The following is a 22,480-nucleotide window of genomic DNA, read 5'->3' as shown; positions in this document are numbered from 1 at the left end:
TAAATCGATTAATAAAATTGACAACTATTTTGATAACAAAAAAGCATATCTCTATTTTTATATCTTTTTAAAATTGTATTATTTCGTGTGGTTTTGGACTGTTAGTTTGATAAAACACGATATTTGAATTTGTCACCTATGTCTCTGAGGAACTGTAACAGACCTTTTTATTATTTTATGACATTTTAGAGACTAAATGATAAAATGATTATTGAGAAAATAGTGATAAAAAAATTATGTTTAGTTGTGTGATAAACAGTTTGTGTAAAGGTTAAAAAAAATAATTACAAGAGGTGAGTATTCCCAGAGTGAATACATTTCTAAACCGTACTGTTCATGCACACTACTCTAATAACTGAAGATTCATTTTATCTTGTCAAAAGATTTTACAAAGCTGGACTGCACAGGTCTTATATTGCAAGCCACATACTGCAATCTGAAAGGTCTTCTCACCTACAGCATGTATCTGTTTGAGAGCTCAACCTCCAATACAGTCAAAGAGGTGTAGAACGATTTTTAAAAAAAAGGCCCCACAAGAGTTTTATGCAAACTGCATCGGTTACAGATATTTACTCATCTCAACGCAGATTTGTGAGAATGTGAATTACCTGACGACTGAACTAGCTCTGTGACTTCATCAGTATGTTTCCTGCAACTGTAACCATCACTTGAGGACAGCATCCACCCACTGGCCCTTCTCAGAAACTGCATCCCAGTGCAAGTGAGTGTCTGACGCAGCATGCGATCATTCTCCTTGGCTGCGAGTGCTGCTCGGACTTGCCTTGGTGCAGCTGTCCACACATAACCCCCCACCAACACCATCCATCCCAACCCCCCATACAGAAGCGGTGCACTCTGCCAGCCGTGGAGTGGGACGGACTATCGATCCTGCTGAAATGATGGTTTCTAAAAGGGAGGCAGTAAGCATGTCTATGCTCCCCTCCTCAACTGTGGAGGGGGGCCTAAGATATCCCCAAGCTCAGCACATTGCACCACCACTGCATGAGAAAATGTGATTTTCACCGCGAGACAAGCTGAGGGGAAGGTAATTCAAGCCTCCAAGCTATGTTCCTCACCAAGGATGTAAAACGAGCCATATTACCTTCAGACGCCTCACGCAGTGGACAAATAAGGTCATTTTAAATGTCCTATTAGTCCCAGTACTTGTCACAGAGAAATGGGAAAATCTGCACGAGAGCTGAAGTTAAGGACGTGAGGATGTTCATTCACTAGTCAACCATGCACTGATGAGCATGTATGCCATCACATACAAGTTGTATGATTTTGCAGGGAATGTTATTCTGAATGAGTAGTAAAGGAATGAAGTAGAGCTTTATGCGGACTGATTTAATAATCTAATGTGAGGCTCTATATCTCAAGAAGGTGTTTATTCCAGAGAAACCACTAGATGGCAACAGTGTCCTAATATTTCCCGACACTCAGGTGAAATGTGGTGCATGTAATGCTGCGACTCACACAGGGCTGCAGATTTAGAGGACATTCTAAAAGGGATTTCATAGTTGTTAGTGTTTGGTACACAAACCAAAAATTAAACGTTAATGTTGTTTACTGGGGTCGCTTTTTCCAGGAAGAAATGACTGCTTGGCTCCATTCCCATTTATGAATGAACTGTGTTGTTGTAAAGGGGCCACTGTTACTGAAGATGTTTGCTTGAGAGATTAGAAGTGACCGCATCACTTGTGTGGCACATGAAGGTTGTGTGCTGGGTGCTTTGTCCTTGTCAGTCACCATACTTGACATTCCCCTGGGGTCAGTGTGTCAAGTCAGTGGACTATGATTTGGACTCACTAAGCAGCAGTAACTGACGTTTAGGATTTTCACTCGTCTTAACGTCACTCTGCTTTTTTTGAGAACCGTGTTAGCAAAGGGACTGAATGGCCTGGAGGTCAAGTTGCACAACAAAGTGCACCAGTGTGTCATTGTGTGAGCAATCATGGTTCACTGGTGCTGTTGATTGTGTCATGCCCCTGCTGAAGCTGGTCATATGGTGTGTGTGTGTGTGTGTGTGTGTGTGTGTGTGTGTGTGTGTGTGTGTGTGTGTGTGTGTGTGTGTGTGTGTGTGTGTGTGAGACAGACTGCAGTGTGAATTATCAATAATGGCTACTTTCACCATCACACATCACATGCATTCCCTTAGGACAGTCAATTATAGCTTAATTATTTCCAAGAATAAATTTAAGGAGAACAGAAGTACTGAGGAAAACAGAAATATTCTATTTTTTTTTTTGGCATAGCCCTAGAGATACCAAGCACAGCCCAACAGAGAGTACCACGGACTAAGTGTAAACTCAGTGCAGCTTTTAATAGTTTCACTACAAATTAATGTAACACGTTTTGCCTAATTGTCAAAGTAACAAAGACGTGAATGAACAGTGGTTTTGTGATGTCCTACCTGACTTGTTCAGCATGTCAGCTCAGTGTAATCGGCAGTTTAGGTTACACATTGAAAGAATCTGTGCTGGTGATGCACTGGACTGAAGTCAGTTTTATATTTGATAGAGGCACTTAAATGGAAAATAGGATTTTACCTTTAGTTTCTGTTTTTATGCAATATATGCCAAGACTAGGTGGGTTAAATTTGGTCTTTATCCATCTATCTTTTTTACAGTACGTGATATTACAATTGGGTTAAGGTTTGGATATAATGTAGCTACAACCTAAATCTATTCTAAATTAAATAACTAATTTCAGTATGAATTAAAGCTGTGAAGACAACTTTTTCATGTGCGTGTTTGTATGTATATATCTTTTAAAAAACATGAATATAAACGTATCTAGTCATTTAATACTTTCTGAACATGAGCATTTTTTTGTTACAGTCAGTTGATTTTGTAACAACAATACATTAGTATTGATTACAGCATTATTCGTGGTGCTATGGTTTTTATTCGTATCGTTATTATCAATATAACCACTTAGCTGCCACAATGTGTTTTAGGATAATGGAACCACTTAAGAAAACATGAAAGGTTTTGAGAAAAAAGGACGCAAAAACTAATTTTCTAAAAGGACTAAATGATATAATATATGAGATATAGAGTGAGTCATTTTGAATTGAAAGTGTTTGTGAATTTGAAAAATAAAAAAATCTTAAAATGTTCAGAATTATGCAATAAAAATACAGCTATATGTGTTTTTTTGTTTCATGAATACATTTACAACGTTTACAAACTAAAACACAGCAACCGCATAAACTGCAGTACCAACATAAAGCTAACTTCCCTCAGTACCGTTAGAAGGGAGGTCCTAATCTAGCAGAGCAGCTGGGAGCATTTTATCACGTGATGCGAGAGATAGTACAGAGCAGCCATCATCATTTCAGCTAATTCATGTGCTGCTTGAAATGGTAAAAGGTAAGACTACAAGGAAACGGAAAACTACGATGGAGTAACTAGGAGAAGCCTCTGAAGCCTGTCTCGTCCTCTCTGTTGTTCCCTAACTTTAACAAGGTTAGCGGTGTTGCTTTTCACCCCCTTCTCTCCGCTCTCCTTGTTTTCTTCTCATATGGTGGCCGCAGAGGCGCTTGTTTCGCTTTCTGATGTCTCTTTACATCATATTTACATACTTTTGTATCAAAAACAACACGCGCTACGGGTTGTCGTTTCCCCCAAACGACCGGTTTCGAATGAGTAACGAGTCGTTGTGTTTCCTCGCGCCTCATTAACATTAGCCATGTTGTGGTGCTGTTTATGCTAACACGGGTTGTGCTGCTTGTTGTGTAACAAACGTTTCGAACGCGGTCGAACAGAAGCAATATTCCTCATCAACGTTTGATGCACGCGCTGCTCTTGGCTGTAGTTGCGCGTGGACGTCCCTTATGCACACGGCTACCTGGCCCTCGAGCTCAGAAGTATAGACTGCTTTTACGTTAGCTAGCGTGACAAGCTGCTGTGGGTTAACTCGTCCAGAAGGCCTAACCACTCAGGTAAAAGTTTGAGGTGTGACATTTAAACAACAGACACTACATGTCAACGTCCATTAAGGTTACTGTAAGACTGGTTATGGTGCTGATTCAATTTTATGGTCATTCTGGAGGCTGTAGTTCTTGGTACTATTGTTTTTTTGTTTTTCAGATATTTTATATATCCTCATTGATATTATTGTGCATTGTCCAACCAATTTATATCAGTCTATACCAAATATTAGAAACACATCTGAGTAAATTAATTCCAGTTCAGTAGCACTATAAACTACACCCTCCAAAATGACCTGTTCATAACTGAACACAAAGTGTCAGCTAATCCCATTTCATACCTCATTGTTTGAATTTCTTTATAGGACATAGAACATATTATATTCTCTAACAGTTTTCTAAATAACAGCTTTGTACAATGGATGACTTTGTCTTTGGTAAACCTTGAGCTTTGTACACTCAGCAGGTCAACAAACAAGCCAGGGCTTAAGTTCAGGTGGGCCCGGTCTAAATTGGGTCTTACAATAGAGACAAGTGTTTCCTTGGCTCAGCAAATCCAGCAAGCCCTTCCTCCTGCATTTTAATAAGCTGCTAACCCAAACCAGGGGCCCAGGAACCCCCAACCAGGCCAGGCCAGGACCCTAGCCCAAATATATCCCTCCACAAGCCACCTATTATACTACTAATGGCTATGTTTGTTTTGAAGTCTGTGGTAAATGTGGGAAGACCTTATTGTTCTGTTAGTTTTGATTTACTTGAGCATGTTTTGTGCATTGTGAGCTGGGTCTTTGCTATAGTGAGAGGAAGGGTAAACCTCCTGGCTCAAAGTACAAAAAAAAAGTTCAAATTAACATGTTTCCCTCTCCCTGAATGTTGGACAGTCATTGAAAAAGAGATTGTTTACATTCAGATGCTGGCCACCCGCTGCTTGCTTTTTCTTCCCTCCTGTTTTCCAATCACTGTAGAGACATGACCCATTTAAATGGTTGTTTACTTGCATTAAAAGAAGAGCCAAAGCACTTCTCAATGAACTCTTGTCTACAATTCAATTAGAGTGGCCTTCCCCAGCAACACAGTTTTCCACATTACACAATGCTCCCTTCAGCTGAGCTGCAACACAGAAAGTACGAAGACCAAAGAGCAGCATGTAGTCACAGGTCACCATAAAACAAGGGCCTGACTGGTGACCTGAAGTAGTCCCACTGGCATTCAAGCTGGGTTTAAAGTTTCAAATGAAGTGTAAATAACAGCTATAAGAGGTTGTTAAACATTTGGATTCAGGCTCCACAAGAAGTGCCCCATGAAAGCTGTGTGTCTATTGTAATGGAGGCGGTGAAGTAAAGCACAGCAGGTATTCAACAGGCCTTTATTGTTCCTGCCTCAAAAGAGCTCCGGTCTCGGTGTCTCCCTCAACAGAACATTTAAAAAAAAAAAAAAAAAAAAAAAAACTTTTTAAGCCAGATGTTTTATTACTGCTTTTCCGGTTGCCCTCCGACTAGACAACCATATAATAAGAAATGGCTGGAGTTTTTTTTTTTTCTCTCCTATTTTTGGATATTGTGGGAATAGTAGCTGAGTAACATGTCAGCCAATCGAGGGCATGGGATCTACTCTTGTGGGCTTTTCATGTCCATTAGCTTTTGAGAAACCAACACTATTTGGTGTGGGGGTGTGGTTAAAAAGTCTTAAGTGGTCCATTCTGTCAGGATGGCAAGCACTTTATGTTGTAGCTGCTTGATAACTGGTGCTGATTGGAGACATCATGTTATCACAAATTCTAGGATTGACTCTTGATTTATCAAGAGAAGTTGGAAGTAATGTGTAAAATTGAGGACAACTAATCAAATCAGGTTTTAATGTTTTTGTTTTCTTTCTTTTTCATGTTTGTGTCGCTCTAATCCTAAATGAGTCACTGAGGAAAAAGAGCACAGAATAAAATGGTTGTTTACCATTTTGGCTTGTAGAGCTCTTGACAATAAATGGAAGTTGTTTTCTAAATGATGTAGAAGCTGATGATGAGAATATTAATATCAATGTAGCATGTTCATCTTTTACCAGACAGTGTGTACTAACTGATGGATCTAGGTATTGTACAGCTGCTGGATCTATAGCTCATGTACATTTAAATGAAAATTTGTCAATGACATGTTTATGGTCTCTTGTAGGTCTGCAGTTGTCCTAAGATTATAACTAGTGGATTATTCAACATGTCTTGTCTACATGTGCACATTTGTGAAATTCTAATCGTGCAAATTGAATTTGTTACATCAAATCAATCAGATGTTGTGATTAATTATGCCAGTCTATCCTCTGCAGTCCAATCCACTATACATAATCGTTTCAATCAATAGCAGATATTTTTATGACTTGAGTGGCAGAAACCGGTTGGTCTTGGTTGGCTCAACATGATAGTGAACTCAACTGGTAGGTCATACAAGTCCAGACAATCTGGCTGCTTCAGACTTTAGATCAACTTAGATCAACTATCAGTGAGACAACATGTCACACTGATAGTGCATCTGTGCCGTGGTCAGCAGATAAATGATTTCTTCCTGTTGTGTAATGATGATGTTATCAGTGTAAATGTTGGTATTTAGGTGTACATCTCAGATTTCACTGCCAGAAACTGCTGCCTTTGTTTTATACACCAAACATCCATGAAAACAAAGCCACCTTTGAGGCTGCTTAATAGCCCTGCAGCTAATATCCATCGTTGTCCACTGATGAATGAATCTAGTTAAACCAGTGCATTTACCAGTAAATGTGAACATGCACTGTGACATTTTCAATAAATGCAGTATGATGTAATTGCAGCAGATGTACAGTTCTGTCCCAATCAAAGGGCCTGATGAGGATGCACTCCCTTATGTTGAGTGTGCCATTGTTTTGAAGGATCTGCATTTATTGCTTCCTGATTCAAAAATAATTTGCCAAGATAGATTAAACATTAACTTGTTTGTCTTATCTGCTGTCATCTCTTCTAATCTCTCCAGGTCGGCTTTGAACAACACCTGGTGTGACCGTCGCTGTCTGCAGCTCGTGACAAGAGGAAACAACAAACTGCTACTTGGGTTGCAGGAGCACAGTGGATGAGAGGCTCTGAGGCTGATTACTCCCCCCATTAAGTCTTTGAGGAGGTGGGGGGAGGAAGAGGAGGAGGAAGAGGGAGCTGCTATACCCACCCAGAGCATGGGGCAAAAAGTCCCAGGTGGCATTAAAACCATTGATATGCGGGATCCAGCGTTCAGTCCCCTGAAGCTGGAGCTCCAGGCCCTGAGTCACACCAAGCCGTCTCGACTGGACCTGCTGCTGGACATGCCGCCTGCCGGGGTGGACGTCCAGGTCCAGCACTCGTGGAACAACGACGACCGCTCCCTGAACATCTTCGTCAAGGATGACAACAAGTTGGTGTTTCACAGGCATCCTGTGGCGCAGAGCACGGACGCCATCAGGGGGCGTGTCGGCTACACGAGGGGACTGCATGTGTGGGAGATCAGCTGGGCCATGCGCCAGAGGGGCACGCACGCCGTGGTCGGAGTGGCTTCGAGTGACGCCCCGCTACACTCCGTGGGCTACACGGCTCTGGTGGGCAGCAATGCCGAGTCCTGGGGCTGGGACCTGTGCAGGAGTAAACTCTACCACGATGGCAAGAACCACCCAGGAAAAACCTACCCGGCCTTTCTGGAGCCAGACGACACCTTCATAATACCAGACTCCCTTTTAGTAGTGCTGGACATGGACGAGGGGACTCTGGGTTACATAGTGGACGGACATTATCTAGGGGTGGCGTTCAGAGGACTTAAGGGCAGGAAGTTGTACCCTGTGGTGAGCGCCGTGTGGGGACACTGTGAAATAAGAATCCGGTACATAAATGGACTTGATCGTAAGTACAAACTTCAAATGTTTTTAAAATATTCTGTTACTCTTTTCAGCCTTGACGTCTTGTGTCCAGCTCTTACTCAACCAGTGGCAGCTTTTATTAATGCAATAAACAAAGGTGGGACAGTAGCAGGACATATTCCTGCAGACAGTTACTGTAGAGCTGACGTGCATCAGTATGGTGGCTTCTCCAGCTATTATGTAAATCACTACCTGTGATAATGTGACATATTTGTATTCTTGCTTTGCAGTCCAGAATGCATGTAAATTAATATTTAACAAAGTCCATGAATTACCTTTTCTCATATGTGAATGTTTCTGAGTTAACAGAGAAGAGGTATCTCACTGTAAGCTCCCCTAGATTGACGTATTTACTTGTAATTCTTTCTAACTCATTAACTGTACTTTGTTTTTAAACTAGGCTGTGGCGCCTCCATTATAGATGTCAGTGCTTATGACTTTAAAGACACCCAGGGGTCCTTAATCTTTACGTACAAAGACATTTTTAAATCATTTAAATGACGGTGAAAGGGTCATGAGCTTTAAATGAGGAAACGTATGTTCTTAACAAAACATGCTGTACTACCCCCATGTCCCAAGTGCTGTGTGCTCATTAGATTTTTATGTTCAGCTCAGATCCCGCGACCTAGTTTAGGCCTGTGGAAAACAAGCACTACAGATGCAATGATATACATAAAAGCCTGCTTCAATTTGATTGGACATTCCTCTTACTGTCGGGTGTGGAAAGGGGAAATATGGTAATGTCAAAGGCAGTTTGATTCAGTATGCAGTGTTGGCACTGCAGCTAAAGAATATGCAGCAAGTAAGGTTTCCAAAAAAAAGTATAGATACTGAAACTCGGATATTGCACTGCAATGGAAATTTTTCAAGATGCCCAACCCTAAATTTCCATCACGGAAATTGTTTTCTGACAAGCAGTCACAAAAGAAGAAATATTCTTTGTCAAAGGGTTGAATTCAATCAATTCATATGAATGTCATTTATTTTTAGAAGTTATAGGCATTACTGGAGAGAAAACTACCTGATGTGTTAATCTACCTTGTAATCTATGAAAGCTACAAAACAGACATTTGCTGAATTAGATTTTTTCTAGTTTGATTTCTCTAGTACACACACTAAAGAGGGAGAGATCCACAGCAGCATCCAGTTGTGTTAACACCACCTCCTGGAATGTTGGTCCATTTCATTACTTGAGAGTGGATTTCACATCTGTGTGAAGTTCCTCCTTGAATAGCCTTCTTCTGTTGGACATCTTCATTTATTAGGAGTTTATTAAGAATTCTTATCCTATACTTGAAAGCACAAAACAGCTTAAATGTTGAATATCAAATTGGCCGGAGGCAACAACATTTCTCGTAAATGATTTGTGAATCTCGGTTAATTTGTATTTTGCACAAAAACTACGTTATGGCCGACAAACCCTCTTGTTGTGATCTTCATGGCAATAGAGGATAACGGTTGTGATACTGTTCCATTCCCATTTTATTTCCGGTCACTACCCCACTGTGTTCACTTTATTTAAGCTGGTGTCTGAGACATTAGACACCGCCCCTTTAGTTAAGGCGCGACATTAATTAACACACTCCTGAAATGAGATTCAGCTAACACTTGAAACATGCTTCTCCTCACCCCTACCCACCTCTTGTCTCCCCCCTCCAGCTGAACCCCTTTCTCTGATGGACCTGTGTAGGCGTTCGGTGAGGGTGGCATTAGGAAGAGACCGTCTGGGTGAAATCCATAGACTGCCCCTGCCGGCCTCTCTCAAGAACTACCTGCTCTACCAATGATGCCGCCGACGCTGGTAACGACTCGCTCGGCACACCCTCGTCTCCTTCTCGTGTTTCTCTGGGATTCTTCTGGGGTTGAACCCGTTTGACAACATTGCTCGAGCATCCTGGACTGACTCAGCCTTTAACAAGTATGCTTCTGTGACAGTGGGTGGACACCTTTTTTGAGTTTCTTATTCTGTTTTTATGACTCTTTGCAAACGTATCCTCAAACTTTATAAAATCAGGAATCACTGAGCGCTATGCACATGCTGATCCGGACGATGCCCTGACGGTCACCATGTTGGTGTACCTTTTCCAGTTTTTAGGCTAATGTGGCATTTGTGGTCGGTATCTCTGCTGTGACTTTATTATTATGAATTTCTATTTCGTAGCCCTTTTTAAATTGATGTGTTATTGGTTGAGCTGCAACAAAATTGTGTGATGGAAAGTAAACTTTTGAGAGTTGGTGCACAACGCACTGCCGGCATTTGACCACAAGATGGCAGCACACACATCTGTACGTCCTCTCAAATTATATTATAACATGAAATCCTAGTTGTTTTTAGAAATCATGGCTTTTAAATGGATGCTTAATAAATTTGTGGTTCACACAACACATAAAGGAGATGCTGACAACTCCGTGGTGAGTCTGTAGTGCAGCGTGGATGAATGCACTGTGAGGCGGCTGTAGAGCAGCTCCGTCTTCTCGCTGTACTCGGATTTCTCTGCGATTATGGAAGCGTGCCCCATTGCTCACCATCAAGGCATCCGACAGGAACATCCACAGCAGAAATTTTAACATAAGGTTAATGTCACTGTGATTATTTGTAGCATGCATCTGCAGGAAATCTTTCTCAATACAATCACGTCTTTTAAAAAATATCTTTTCTGTCACTCCTGCTTTTTGTAGTACAGTAGTTTTCAACAACATGCAGTCGGGGCCCAAGAGTGCTGTGTTGTTGTTTTCTTTTGTGTTTTTTTTTTTTTTTTTTTTTTTTTTTTTATTATTCAACCAGTCTCACCATCAGCTGATTTCACTGGTTTGCACATATTCAGCCAGAGAATGGAAACTAACCAATGAAATATCCGCTGAAGTGGTTCTTTGTAAGGAAAACGTGCTACTCTTGGGTCTCACTGGCACATAGCTGAGAACTCTGGATGTAGTGTTTGTGTTATACGACATTTAAAGGGGGAAATCTATGTAGGTGGGCGGCGTTGTGCCTGAATCCACAAGCTTCAGAATTAGGGCACCATAATAAGAGAAAAAGACAATCTACAAAGTGCTGCACAATTGTAATAAAAGATCAGATTGCCAATATATTGTCAAATGCCATATCATAGACCTGTTAACTAGTATTTTCAAATGTGCAGACGTTGTCTGTATTCAGTGCTCAGCTGGATGTGGACACACTGTGCCTCTTCATCCTATTTTCTTTGATTGCAACTTTCATTTTATTTGTATACCTTGTTGTAGATTTGTCTGTATGTATCTATTAAAGTTTATTTCAAAGTATATATTGTGTATTGTACAGGAATCCACTCTGAAAAAGGCCAACAAGCTACAGGGGAAGGACAAAATATTAGTTGCTATATTTAGGCTAAATCATTAAATGCTTCAAATGATGACTTCAAGAGATTATATGCAGTAGAATAAACACCTGGAACTTTTATGGGAGATTTAACCTAAAGTGAAATTTCATCAGATGGAGTTCATACAGTATATTTCAAGTTGATTGGTACTGGCAGAAGAACATTTAGCTGCTTCACTTTCAGGCTCCTGGTAATGTGTCTTAGTGACACCTGTGGTTTTCTTACTGTGAAAAAAGGCCAATTGGCACAGGACAACTTGTACTTTGGCAATGACTACATTGGGTGCTTTTCAACAGATCAGACATCCTTGCTTCAGAGTTGTCATTTTAAAATTATGTAAATGAAATATAATGTATGGCACAGCTGCATCATTTTATGATCTGTCATATGAGCATAATGGTGTTCATGGCAACTTGTACACTTGCTATTTAGAAATATAAAGATGGATAGAATAGCCTTTTGCTTTATTTTGTGAGGCATTACAGATGTTGGTATGAAAACTACTGTTCAAATAAACACTGACAAATATGAGTGAAATATGTTATGTTGACACAAATGCACTTCATGTTGTCAATCTATATGACATGAAGTGCAGCAAATTAATGCTGAATGCAAGAGTTCTTATTGATATAAGATTAGGTAGGCCTAATAATTTACATCAGCAGCTGTTTGTACTTTTAAACATGTCACCATTATAGCTGTTGAATTGGGTCTAGTCTACATTGAAGAGATTAAAAGTTATACCAAGATGAAACATGACCAAGGAATGTGGTTAGAACAGAACTTTACATTGCACGATACAAACTGAAGGCAGAGAGTAGGATCAATCATTTGATCATCTAAATAACTACACGTTATGAAAACAAAAGCAGTTTGTAGAGTGCTGAAAATTTCAGCAAAGGTTACACCAGTGTTTCCTCACTCAGCTCCTCCAGAAGCTTCCTCTTTCCTCAATCCTTGTCTTGGCGAGATGCCTTTAAGGGATTGGAGAACCCTCCATGATGGCGGAGGACGATTTCCAGGCGAGGGGATGTGAGGAAGCATAAGTTAGCGTATTGAAAAGCACCCATGGAGTTTGGTGACCTTACTCAACCTGATCAGTGGTCTAATAGGCCACAATAATGAATAACACCTGTGTGGATGTGCAGGGTCTTTAACCTTTAACCTGTCGAGGCATGTTGTAAATGTGCATTTCAACAAGTTAATTCAAAGTTGTTTACTTAAGACATAAAAGGCTTTAACATAAAGATATTAAACAAAAAGTAAAATAAATCCAACTATTGTAACGGTTTCAGTGCATGCAGAAATGGGCAGGCAGTGCATTTGAACACACACACACACACACACACACTACACGCATAGTATTCACCTTGCAAAAGTCTTTAACTGCTTTTGGCCTCTGAGCTGAACGACACAATTGTTTAAACAAAACCAATAAACCATATTTTAGTCCAGACAGAGTCGATGGAAAACAGATTTCAGGAACAGAATAATTTGACCCCAGACTTTGTGACCATAAACAGTACAGGAGGACCCTATTTTAATGTTGTTCTTTCCAGAAGGGAACTCCTTCCTGTCTGAAAGTCAGTGAGATGTTGAGCCACAACTTAAGGCTGCTTGGAAATGTCCTCTGCTCTTAAACTTGTTCATTTGTTAGTGCATTTTATGCATAGATAACATTTATTTCCTATATTTTTTTTTGTCTTGTGCATGTGGGTAGGAAATACTTTGAAGAATATTCCCAAGCAACCAGCTACATGCGATGAATACAATACTTTTAAAATAACAAAATGGCACAAACTATCCCTTCAAAAAGTTTATAAGATAATTAAAAAGCAGCATCTAAATAGCAGGGATATAATAGTACATTTGGGTTACACTAAATTGCAAAAAAGAAAGAAGCATGCACACTTTAAAAACACACCTTAATCACACTTTAAACTTTAAAATAATGTAGAATAAAGTAGATATGAGAGAGACCATTTGAGCTTGACTACCTCGTTTTTGTATCATAAAATGTCAGTGAATGTTGTCAATCAAAAAATATGGCAGACTAGCAGACTTCCCCTGAAATACCACTAAAGGTAAGGCAAACAAGTTCTAAGCTTTCGAAATGAAATATATTTAACTGTACTTTAGCCCGGCACCAGTGGAAACAAATACTGATGGGAGCAGGGAGTGGTGGTGGTGGTGGTGGTGATGGGGGGGGTCTCACTGTTGCACCACTCTCCAATTACTGTGACAGTTTCGCTGATACAGAGAGTGAGGCACTTTAATCCCTGTAATGGTTTAGCTTTTGATATGAGGCACAGGATTATGTTGTGTTTAGCAGCTGAGTCAAAGAAATAGGAGTGTTTTTTGAAAGCACCCAGCAACGCCAACGGGATCGAAGTTGCAGCTGCAACTTAACAATGCCAGTAGTTCAAAAATAACACTATAGGCCTAATGATTTAAAAAAGAAAGAAGTGAAATTAAGTGACGAGAAATAAAGCTAAAGGCGGAGCTGTTCTCCATCTGTATGTTTCATATTTGGTCACATGGTGTCAGCATTTCCAATTTACTATAAAACCATAACAACCAGTGAAGATCATCCGGTCTCATTGTTGAGCATTAATTCCTTGTGTGACTGACAATCGGTGGTGAAATAAGTATTCAGATCCTTTACTTAAGAAAGAGTACCAACACAACAATGTAGAAGTACTCCATTATAAGTCCTGCATTCAAGATTTTACTTGTTACTTTAATTTTTTATTTTTTTTAACTTCCAGCGGCAGGCGGTCCACATAGGAAAAAAAAGTCAAATTCGCATACGCGTTGTCCGACGGTCGCAGGCGTTCCCGGCCGCGCTGGCGGGAGTCCCGCCGGCACCCCCGACGTGTACTAAAAGTGGTAAAGCGGAAGATAGACTATGAAATAAATTGACATCTATGAAATACATTGACAAAGCGAAATACATTTTCTCTATAATTCTATTTTATTTAGTTAGTTTTGTAAAGACACAATACAGTTTCAGTTAGTTATCGTTTTTTTTAATAAAGACTCGTTTTTATTTTTATTTAAGTTAACGAAAAAACAATTCATGCCTAGTTTTCGTTTTTTCGTTAGTTTTCGTTAACGATAATAACCTTGGTAGAGACACAAGTTTTAAATTGATCACAGTAACTTTAAGTACAACACTGGAGTAAATGTACATAGTTACTTTAACAACTTTAAAATACATTTGCCAGGTGAAAGTTCAATTACAGAAGCATTTCATGTTGGTATGACTCATAAAGGACACCCAAAACCTGTTTTGCAATAAGTGAAATGCACTTTATTGCTCAAGCACACGTTTGTTTACACGTTTAATGTAGGCCTATACTGTTAACACGTGATGACAAACCTGTGTTATGATTTCAAACAGGACAAAAAGAAAGTGCAGCTGGTTGAAGAGACAATTTTAATACAATGACAAAGATGTTATTGCACAGACAAAAGTACAAACAAAGTGCTATCATTTTTTTGTAAATTTATAGCCTCCACAGGGTGACAGCATACCAACTTTTATTACTCGCTGCTCATTGGTGTACAGCACATACCATAACATCACATGTCCATTATGTCACACAATCAGGCATGGAGTCATATTTCCTCACAGAATAAAATCAAAGGGCCTGTTGTTCTGTGATCTTCCTTTCTAAAAAGATGTGACCATCCATTTCTTATCAGAGTAGGAACAGCCAGTAATAGTTTGATGGAAAGTCAAAAAAGACAATTGGTCTGATCCCCAACCAGACTTCACTGAGAATCCTTGTTTCTCCGTTTCATAAAGTTTAAATTCTCATTATTTCACATTCTTATTCTTCATATCTATTTCACAAGTGAAGTGTGAAACATAATCTAGTGATTTTTGTTTTTAAAAAAAGTTTTGAAGACGTTTTAGTATTTGTATTTAACTATACCTCATTTATGACTAATTCATTGAATAATATTGTTGTAAATCGTGCAGAGTGAAAATCGCTTATTTTACACTGAAACCAGTGAAGGCCAGGAGGAACTCAAGAGGTACAAAGTGTTTTTCTCCTGTTGTTTTGTTAATCTTTGTTGCTGGTAATAATTGTCCATCAACATGACAAAAAAGACCAATCGCTTACGGCGGTGAACGCGTCTCCCTACGTCACAGACAACACCCCCGTCCGGCCCCCTGACGTAAACCGTGAGCAGTTCCTGAGGTCACCTACTGCCGCTCCACCGAGCCGGGTAGAGACAGACAGACACTCACACGGGAATCATACACCCGTTGTTCTTCTCCTTCTATTTGAACCAACAAGATTTTAACAAGCATCACAACAACGAGCATGGTGGCTGTTTGAAAAAGAGAAGGATGGCACAGAAAGACACTCTGCTGAATCTCTTTGCAGGGGGGTAAGTCGCATGGATGTTACTGCTTCTAACCAGAGTAACGTTATTAATAGCTCAGATGTCCACGTAACACGACCGTGGGTTATGCGATGTTTGTCACATGAGTACCTTTGATTATCTACCGATAAATTACTCGTTAATCTAACGCATTTTAGCATTAGAGAACCACCGGTTAGCATGCTAACAGGGTATCCGAGCTAGCTCGTGTTAGCATAGCACGATCTGCCGCATTTAACACAGGAGACGTTGGTTTCTTTGACTACGTTCTTAATTATGTTGTAATGGACGAGACGAAATATTAACTTATTAATCTTAAAATTGTTATTAAATAACATTGTTGTCGTGGACAAAGAGCCGCTCGACAACATATTTTATTCCCACTGCCAGCGGTACATCCGTGCGGAAGTTTGCTAACACCTGCTAGCCACCGTTAGCTAGCGAGATATCGCTGTTAAATGTGTCTGGTCTGGAAGGTCGTATTCGTGTTGTGAGTAACAGCGTGATGTAAGATGACACACTGCGTTAAAACTGACGCTAATATGTGTAATACAAGACGGTGAGGTGGCGCAGTCACAAGAGATGTCGGGCTTTAGCTAACCTTGTCCTTTGGTGTTATGTAACGTTTAAAGTGGAGATGTCCATGCTGGCGATGTTAGCTAAACTCCTCATAATGACATTAAGGCCTGTGGTGTTACGACGAGATGATGTTAAAGTCACGTTTAAAAAGCACTGGCTTGTTAAAATGACGCCATTTCACCCTTGAAATGTTATGATGAGCCTTTAAGTTACCATGTCAACTAATGCTAGCTCTACTCATTTTGGCTCCACACGCAAAGCTATGATTTTAAAATGCGAGGTTAGTCAACTGTATAATAAGAGGATGAGGACGTTGACCGCTTTGTTTAACTGTACCCGCCTGAACCACATCATAGGCAGTCTTCCGGTATGTGGAACCTTCTGAGGGACGATGTGTGTTTACCTCTCGAGGTAACAGCTACTCAGAAAACCAGCCGAGCTCGTAGAACAGCTTGTGGTCGATTTACTAACGACACCTCTACTTAATGCACACAATGTAATATTACAAACACACTGGTCCTTTTCAACAGTGCATTGTGTCATCATAGTTGCTGTTTTTGTTTGTCAAAGTAGGTTATGCAACGTGGAACATCCTGTCATACAGAGTATGATTCCATGTCTGTTATTAAATAACAAAACACTCAGATATGGGCGGACAGGTGACAACTAATCATTGATTTAACACGGTCAGGTGTTACTTTTGCTGAGATGTTTGACTCTACCCTCACAGCACAACCGGTACAGAGGCTTAGTCTGATCCCTTTCAAACTTCTAAGTTTGTCACCGACACATTAATAGACACAGTTGATAAGGGATGTACCAATTTCAACTGTAGAAAACTAAATTAATGCATTTGTTTATGCTGGAATAGGAAAAGGGCTATAAAAAAACAGGCAAATGACTCCGTCGAAGTGCAATTAGAGCGTCTGAGCCATAAAACCCTCTGCACCAGATGTGCTAGGTTAACTCTGAGTATTTCCATTGCACAGCCAGAGACCGGTCTTTGACCATACTTGTTCATTGCACTCGGCCATAGCTCCTCGGCTTTGTTATGATGGAAGAACACTTTGCTCAGTCAAAGCCAATATGAGTATCCGTGCAAATAGAAGAACCACTCTACTTAGGTTAGTTGCATGTGTTTGCTTGTAAAATGTAAAACACGTAAGAGTTCATAATCCTTACTTTTATGTATTATTATCAATTTGCAGATGTAGTGGTACGGTGGGAGCCATCGTGACCTGCCCCCTGGAGGTGTTGAAAACACGGTTGCAGTCTTCTGGTCTCGCCCTTCGGCCCATCTTCCAGGTCCACCTGGGCACCCTAAGCGGCACTGGAGTTATTCGACCGGGTACAGTTACTCCAGGGCTTCTTCAGGTCCTACGGTAAGATGTTTGTCTTTGATGTGTTGACTGTTACTTGAGGTAATTGCATTTTTCTAACCGCAGACAAATGTACACACAGCTGTTGCACTTTCTCTTTAGTCATTATTGTAAGCTGGTTACCTTGACAGACCTCAATGTTTAGGCATAACTGATGTGTTGACATTACGAATTATAATATATATGTATATGCAATATTTGTTGTTTGTTTGGAAAGTTGTATTAAGTCCTGTGCTGTTCTTTTGATTTAGTCCATGAAATTACTTTGGTCTTAAAATTCAGTCCTCAAATCCTACATAAAGTGAGGATCTGGGCCCTCCTATTTGGTGTCTTTCACCAGCTGTTTGGGGCAGCCCAAAACATTGTGTCCCACCCGGCCTTACAGGTTTTTTTGCGTATTGTCCATGAAAGTAGCCTTTTTATGACTCTGCTGAGGTTGGTAAGAACTAGAAGCAGCCCCAGTGTGCCAAGACGGAGACGGGGAGGTTTTATCCAGGGTGCTCAGTCCGAGTCATATTACACTTAGAGGATTGGGGCCACCAACGGAACCAGTCTGGACTGGTCAGCTGTTGCTGTTTAAGTTATATAACAATATGCATATTGCATATATATATATATATATATATATATATACAATATGCATATTGCATATATATATATATATATATATATATATATATATATATATATATATATATATATATATATATATATATATATATATATATATATATATATATATGCATATTGCATATATATATATATATATATATATATATATATATATATATATACAATATGCATATTGCATATATATATATATATATATATATACAATATGCATATTGCATATATATATATATATATATATATATATATATTTTAAAAGCCCCACAAATGTTTATGTACACATAATACACATTTTCTTGTAAATTAAGATCTTTTGCTAGTTTTTCCAACTTACCTTAGTTGATACAATTTTGATTTTTCATGGCTGTCGTGGAATTGTCTTTGAATTTACAGGCTTATATTTATGCAAAACTATTTCTAGACATAAAACCCCTTCTCCAAGTCATTGAAACCTCAGTTGTGAACACAGCATTATTGTTTTTAAACTCATTGTTGTTGAGGTGTCATGTATCAGTGAGAGAAAGGTGGAATGCGTGCACACTGCTTGAGAGACAGGGTTTGCATTACAGACACCAACACAAATTGCAGTTTCACCCTCTCCCTCTGCGTAGCCCCAGACAGACCTGAATATCATCTGGCGAATGAAGTTCACTCCCTACAAAGAGTTTTAAAAAAAACCTTGAGGGGACGTGGCCGACGTGACAGGTCACTGCAGAGAGGACCGGGTCTCATGTATACACTTGTTTAAACCGGCTCAAGTGAACAGAACTGGCGAAACACTTCGTTGCAGGAGCTATCGTACTCATTCCCATAATAGAAGCGGTGGGGTCAAGTCCTACACTGACCTTTTCTGTAACATATGTAGAGACAGTTGAATATGAATAAAACCTGTGAATATATGTAAACTCAAATATTAGTGTTTTGATTGGTGGTTTTCTTTTGTTTCAGGTCTATACTAGAAAAAGAGGGACCACGATCACTTTTCCGTGGTCTGGGGCCGAATCTTGTTGGTGTGGCCCCCTCAAGGTACAGTTAAATCAGTGTCTACATTACACTCAGTCTCACCACCATCATTACCCATTGCAGTTTTATTTAACAAAGAATCAGACACTATGGCAATCTCTGTGTTAATGATACCTCTCCGTTGGGGTACAGGTTAGTGATGACGCACATTGAAGTGATATTCAAAAACAATAAACAAAGCAGAGGCCAAGAAGGTGACTCTGTAAAGTCTGTTGTTTTTATGCGGCAGGGCTCTTCAGAGTGTATTAATGCACAGCCGCTAACCAAAGAAAACAAAAAAGCAGGAGGCTGTTTTTATATTTATACTTTAATGGCTGAAAGCATTAACTGGCTGTATAAACCCCCAGCCTTACAGACTTTATTGGGTCAGCTGTTTGGTTTTTGTAGCGTGTGTCAACACAGGTCCGCTGTACTTGTATTTGATCAAACTTAACTCAACACAAGACACATGAAATACAAATAAGGAACTATGTTTGAGGTTTTGTTTAACTCTGCAACACTGATTATCATACGTGGTTCCGACGATGGCTTGATAGTAACTGATCTGCCTAAGTCAAAACAAAAGTTCAGTATTATGTAGGTACATCTTGTTTCATTTTCACTGTTGTTTATTTTTTAGTGTCAACAAATAGTCTGGACTTTAGCATGTTTCCTCGTGGTTCATAATCTAAACTCGATAAAACCGTAAAATTAACAGTCCTGATGCATTTGCCATAAAATGTTGATTTAGACTTTGAGACTCCGTTAAACTGAAAAAGGTTCATAGGTTACGTATGCTTTCCCCACATGGTTAATGAGTAGCCGCAGCATGATCCTTCGCCCAGTGATTCCACTGTCACTCCATTCCACTGGCCAGCTTGCACAGGCTCACATTCAGGGCCGCTCTGTGGGCATCTGTGGTGCTTATTCAGCCCATTCTGGTGCAGTGGCAGTTTGTTCCAGAAGTAGAGAGAACAGGCATTGGGAAACAGACTGCTCTGGATGCACTCTATCAAAGGCCAACACAAGTCCAAATGGAATTTTTTTTGCAGAATTGCCCAGTTCACATATTGAAATGCATTCATTTAATCACTGTGTTCTAATCTTTTAGAGCTGCTTCTGTGTAGAGTCCTCACCAGTTTGTTCTGTGTTTCAGAGCCATTTACTTTGCTGCATACTCAAAAGCTAAAGAGACGTTCAATGGGCTGTTCGTCCCTAATAGTGGAGTGGTGCACATGTCCTCTGCTGGTGTTGCAGGTGAGCAGTCTGCATGTAAATTGTAATGCAATCCAGGGGCCTGCAAAAACAGTATTGCTAAAGCTTATGCTGTGTCTACCCTGTGGATGACATAACAGAATGCTTCCATAGCATATGGATATAAAAACAAACATTGTAGACTTCAAAAGGTCAATCATTACAAGTCAAATATATCTGACTGCCGCATTTTTACATTTACATTGTTACATTACATTTACATTGTTACATTGAGGATGAAATTAATTTTATATTGAACAGCGGTGTAAAACTGAATGTGCTTCTTGACCCCTCTGCTCTCAGCTTTTGTTACTAACTCTCTGATGAACCCCATCTGGATGGTCAAGACCAGAATGCAGCTGGAGAAAAAGTGTGTACACTCCTAATTTCATCTATCATGTGTGTACTCATATTTTAGCTCTAGTATCCTGCGTTAGAGCTGTGTAGAACAATCTGACTTATTTTAGGGTAAGTTACTCCATATAATATGACCTTTAACAGACCTCCACGGTGGTGTCCTCGTGCAGTTTGTGATACTGAGCGTGTGACCCGGCTCCATAAATACACAGTGCTGACGCACTGTCCTGCGTGCAGAAGAAGAGTCTATATTTACACTACAGAGTACAGGGCAGTAGTATCATGTGAGGAGTCAGGAACAGATCTGTTCAGTCTGTCTGTAAAGAACACCTGTCCTGTGGCACAAAATACAAAATTCAGTGACAACTATACTAGATACTCATTCAACTGAATAAGGAAACTCCAGGGGGTTACATACTTCCTCAAAGGACTGAAAGTTGATTCATCACTTAGACAATAAACAGAAGCAAAAGATAAGATGATCATTAACAGTTAGAATAGCTGTTGTTTCAACCTTCCCACCAAATGTGATTTTGTCACTAATGAGTCTGACTGTTTTTCCTCTTTAGAGCCAGAGGAGAGAAGAAGATGAATGCACTGCAGTGTGCCCGATATGTTTACAAAACAGAAGGAATTCGGGGCTTCTACCGAGGCTTGACTGCATCATATGCCGGCATCTCGGAGACCATGATCTGCTTCCTCATCTACGAGACACTGAAGAAACACCTTGCTGAGCGCCAGTTCGCCTCCTCAAATGGTGAAAAGGAGAAAGGAGCGTCCGACTTCCTGGGTCTGATGATGGCTGCTGCTTTTTCAAAGGGTTGTGCGTCCTGCATAGCCTATCCACACGGTAAACACTAACATCCGTTGTTTGTCTCTTGCAACACAACAACCTAATGTCAGGGAGAAGTATTTGTTTAGATGACTAATATTTTTTTTTGTCTCCACAGAGGTAATTCGGACAAGGCTGCGTGAGGAGGGCAGCAAGTACAAGTATTTCTTCCAGACGGGGAGGTTAATAGCTGTGGAGGAAGGCTATGCAGCTTTTTATAGAGGACTCGTTCCACAGCTAATTAGACAAATCCCGAACACAGCCATCGTCCTCTCCACATATGAACTCATTGTCCATCTTCTTGGAGAATCAAAGTGAGGGAAGAAATGCTGGATAGTTGGGATCCTGACAAATTATGGATGCCACACAAAACCCCAAAACATGCTGGGCAAATGACTTTTGAAAATGCAGTACATACATTTTATTTAATGTGGTGCTACAGAGACTTTTATGGTGGAGCTGAAGCAGGTTGTACTGTTATCCAAAGAGCTAAATACTTTGTTTTATTAAAAGCTTATTGTTAGGAGTTTATCAAAACAACTGAAGAAGTCATGGTACTTGACTCCAAACCTGTGGAAAAAAAGGTCATCTTCTTAGAGGACTAGTGTTAAGTTAACTAAATTATTGTATATTTTGTTCTTTTATGACATTGTTTGTTCCCTTTTATCAGTGGTAAATGTACCAGACATGATTGCATAGGTTGACTCTTTTGGTAATTCAGATGAAGTGCTACTATTAGTGCTGTTCCTTGAAATGTAATGACCACCAATCATTTTGAGTTTTCTCTTTCACAAATTCACTGGCTTTGAAGTTTGATTTACAGAGAAATGTATCATATTTTTCATTAATATATATA

General features: G+C 39.9%; 2 protein-coding genes across 3 annotated transcripts; both read left to right on the top strand.

Moving 5' to 3' along the window:
* The first annotated feature begins 3,315 nt into the window (after positions 1 to 3,315).
* spsb1 (splA/ryanodine receptor domain and SOCS box containing 1) lies at positions 3,316 to 11,724 on the top strand. 2 transcript variants are annotated; one of them, XM_068733527.1, is made up of 3 exons: positions 3,316 to 3,470; positions 6,928 to 7,817; positions 9,494 to 11,724. In XM_068733527.1, the coding sequence occupies exons 2-3, from the start codon at positions 7,124 to 7,126 to the stop codon at positions 9,619 to 9,621; spliced, it is 822 nt and encodes a 273-aa protein (XP_068589628.1). In that variant the 5' UTR covers positions 3,316 to 3,470; positions 6,928 to 7,123; the 3' UTR covers positions 9,622 to 11,724. The 2 variants fall into 2 exon arrangements, with proteins under 2 accessions (XP_068589628.1, XP_068589629.1); XM_068733528.1 differs by having other exon boundaries at positions 3,318 to 3,374.
* A 3,681-nt stretch (positions 11,725 to 15,405) lies between these two features.
* On the top strand, positions 15,406 to 22,423 carry slc25a33 (solute carrier family 25 member 33). The gene is made up of 7 exons (XM_068733374.1): positions 15,406 to 15,597; positions 17,379 to 17,552; positions 19,128 to 19,205; positions 20,338 to 20,438; positions 20,739 to 20,805; positions 21,362 to 21,642; positions 21,743 to 22,423. Exons 1-7 carry the CDS (start codon positions 15,557 to 15,559, stop codon positions 21,940 to 21,942), a joined length of 942 nt encoding a protein of 313 aa, XP_068589475.1. The 5' UTR covers positions 15,406 to 15,556; the 3' UTR covers positions 21,943 to 22,423.
* The last annotated feature ends 57 nt before the right edge of the window (positions 22,424 to 22,480 follow it).

This window comes from Cebidichthys violaceus, unplaced genomic scaffold (assembly GCF_023349555.1).
Source record: "Cebidichthys violaceus isolate CVI_PGR_0920_01 unplaced genomic scaffold, fCebVio1.0.p SCAF_6, whole genome shotgun sequence".
Lineage (NCBI taxonomy): Eukaryota > Metazoa > Chordata > Actinopteri > Perciformes > Stichaeidae > Cebidichthys > Cebidichthys violaceus.
This window is presented reverse-complemented; position numbering and strand designations above follow the sequence as displayed.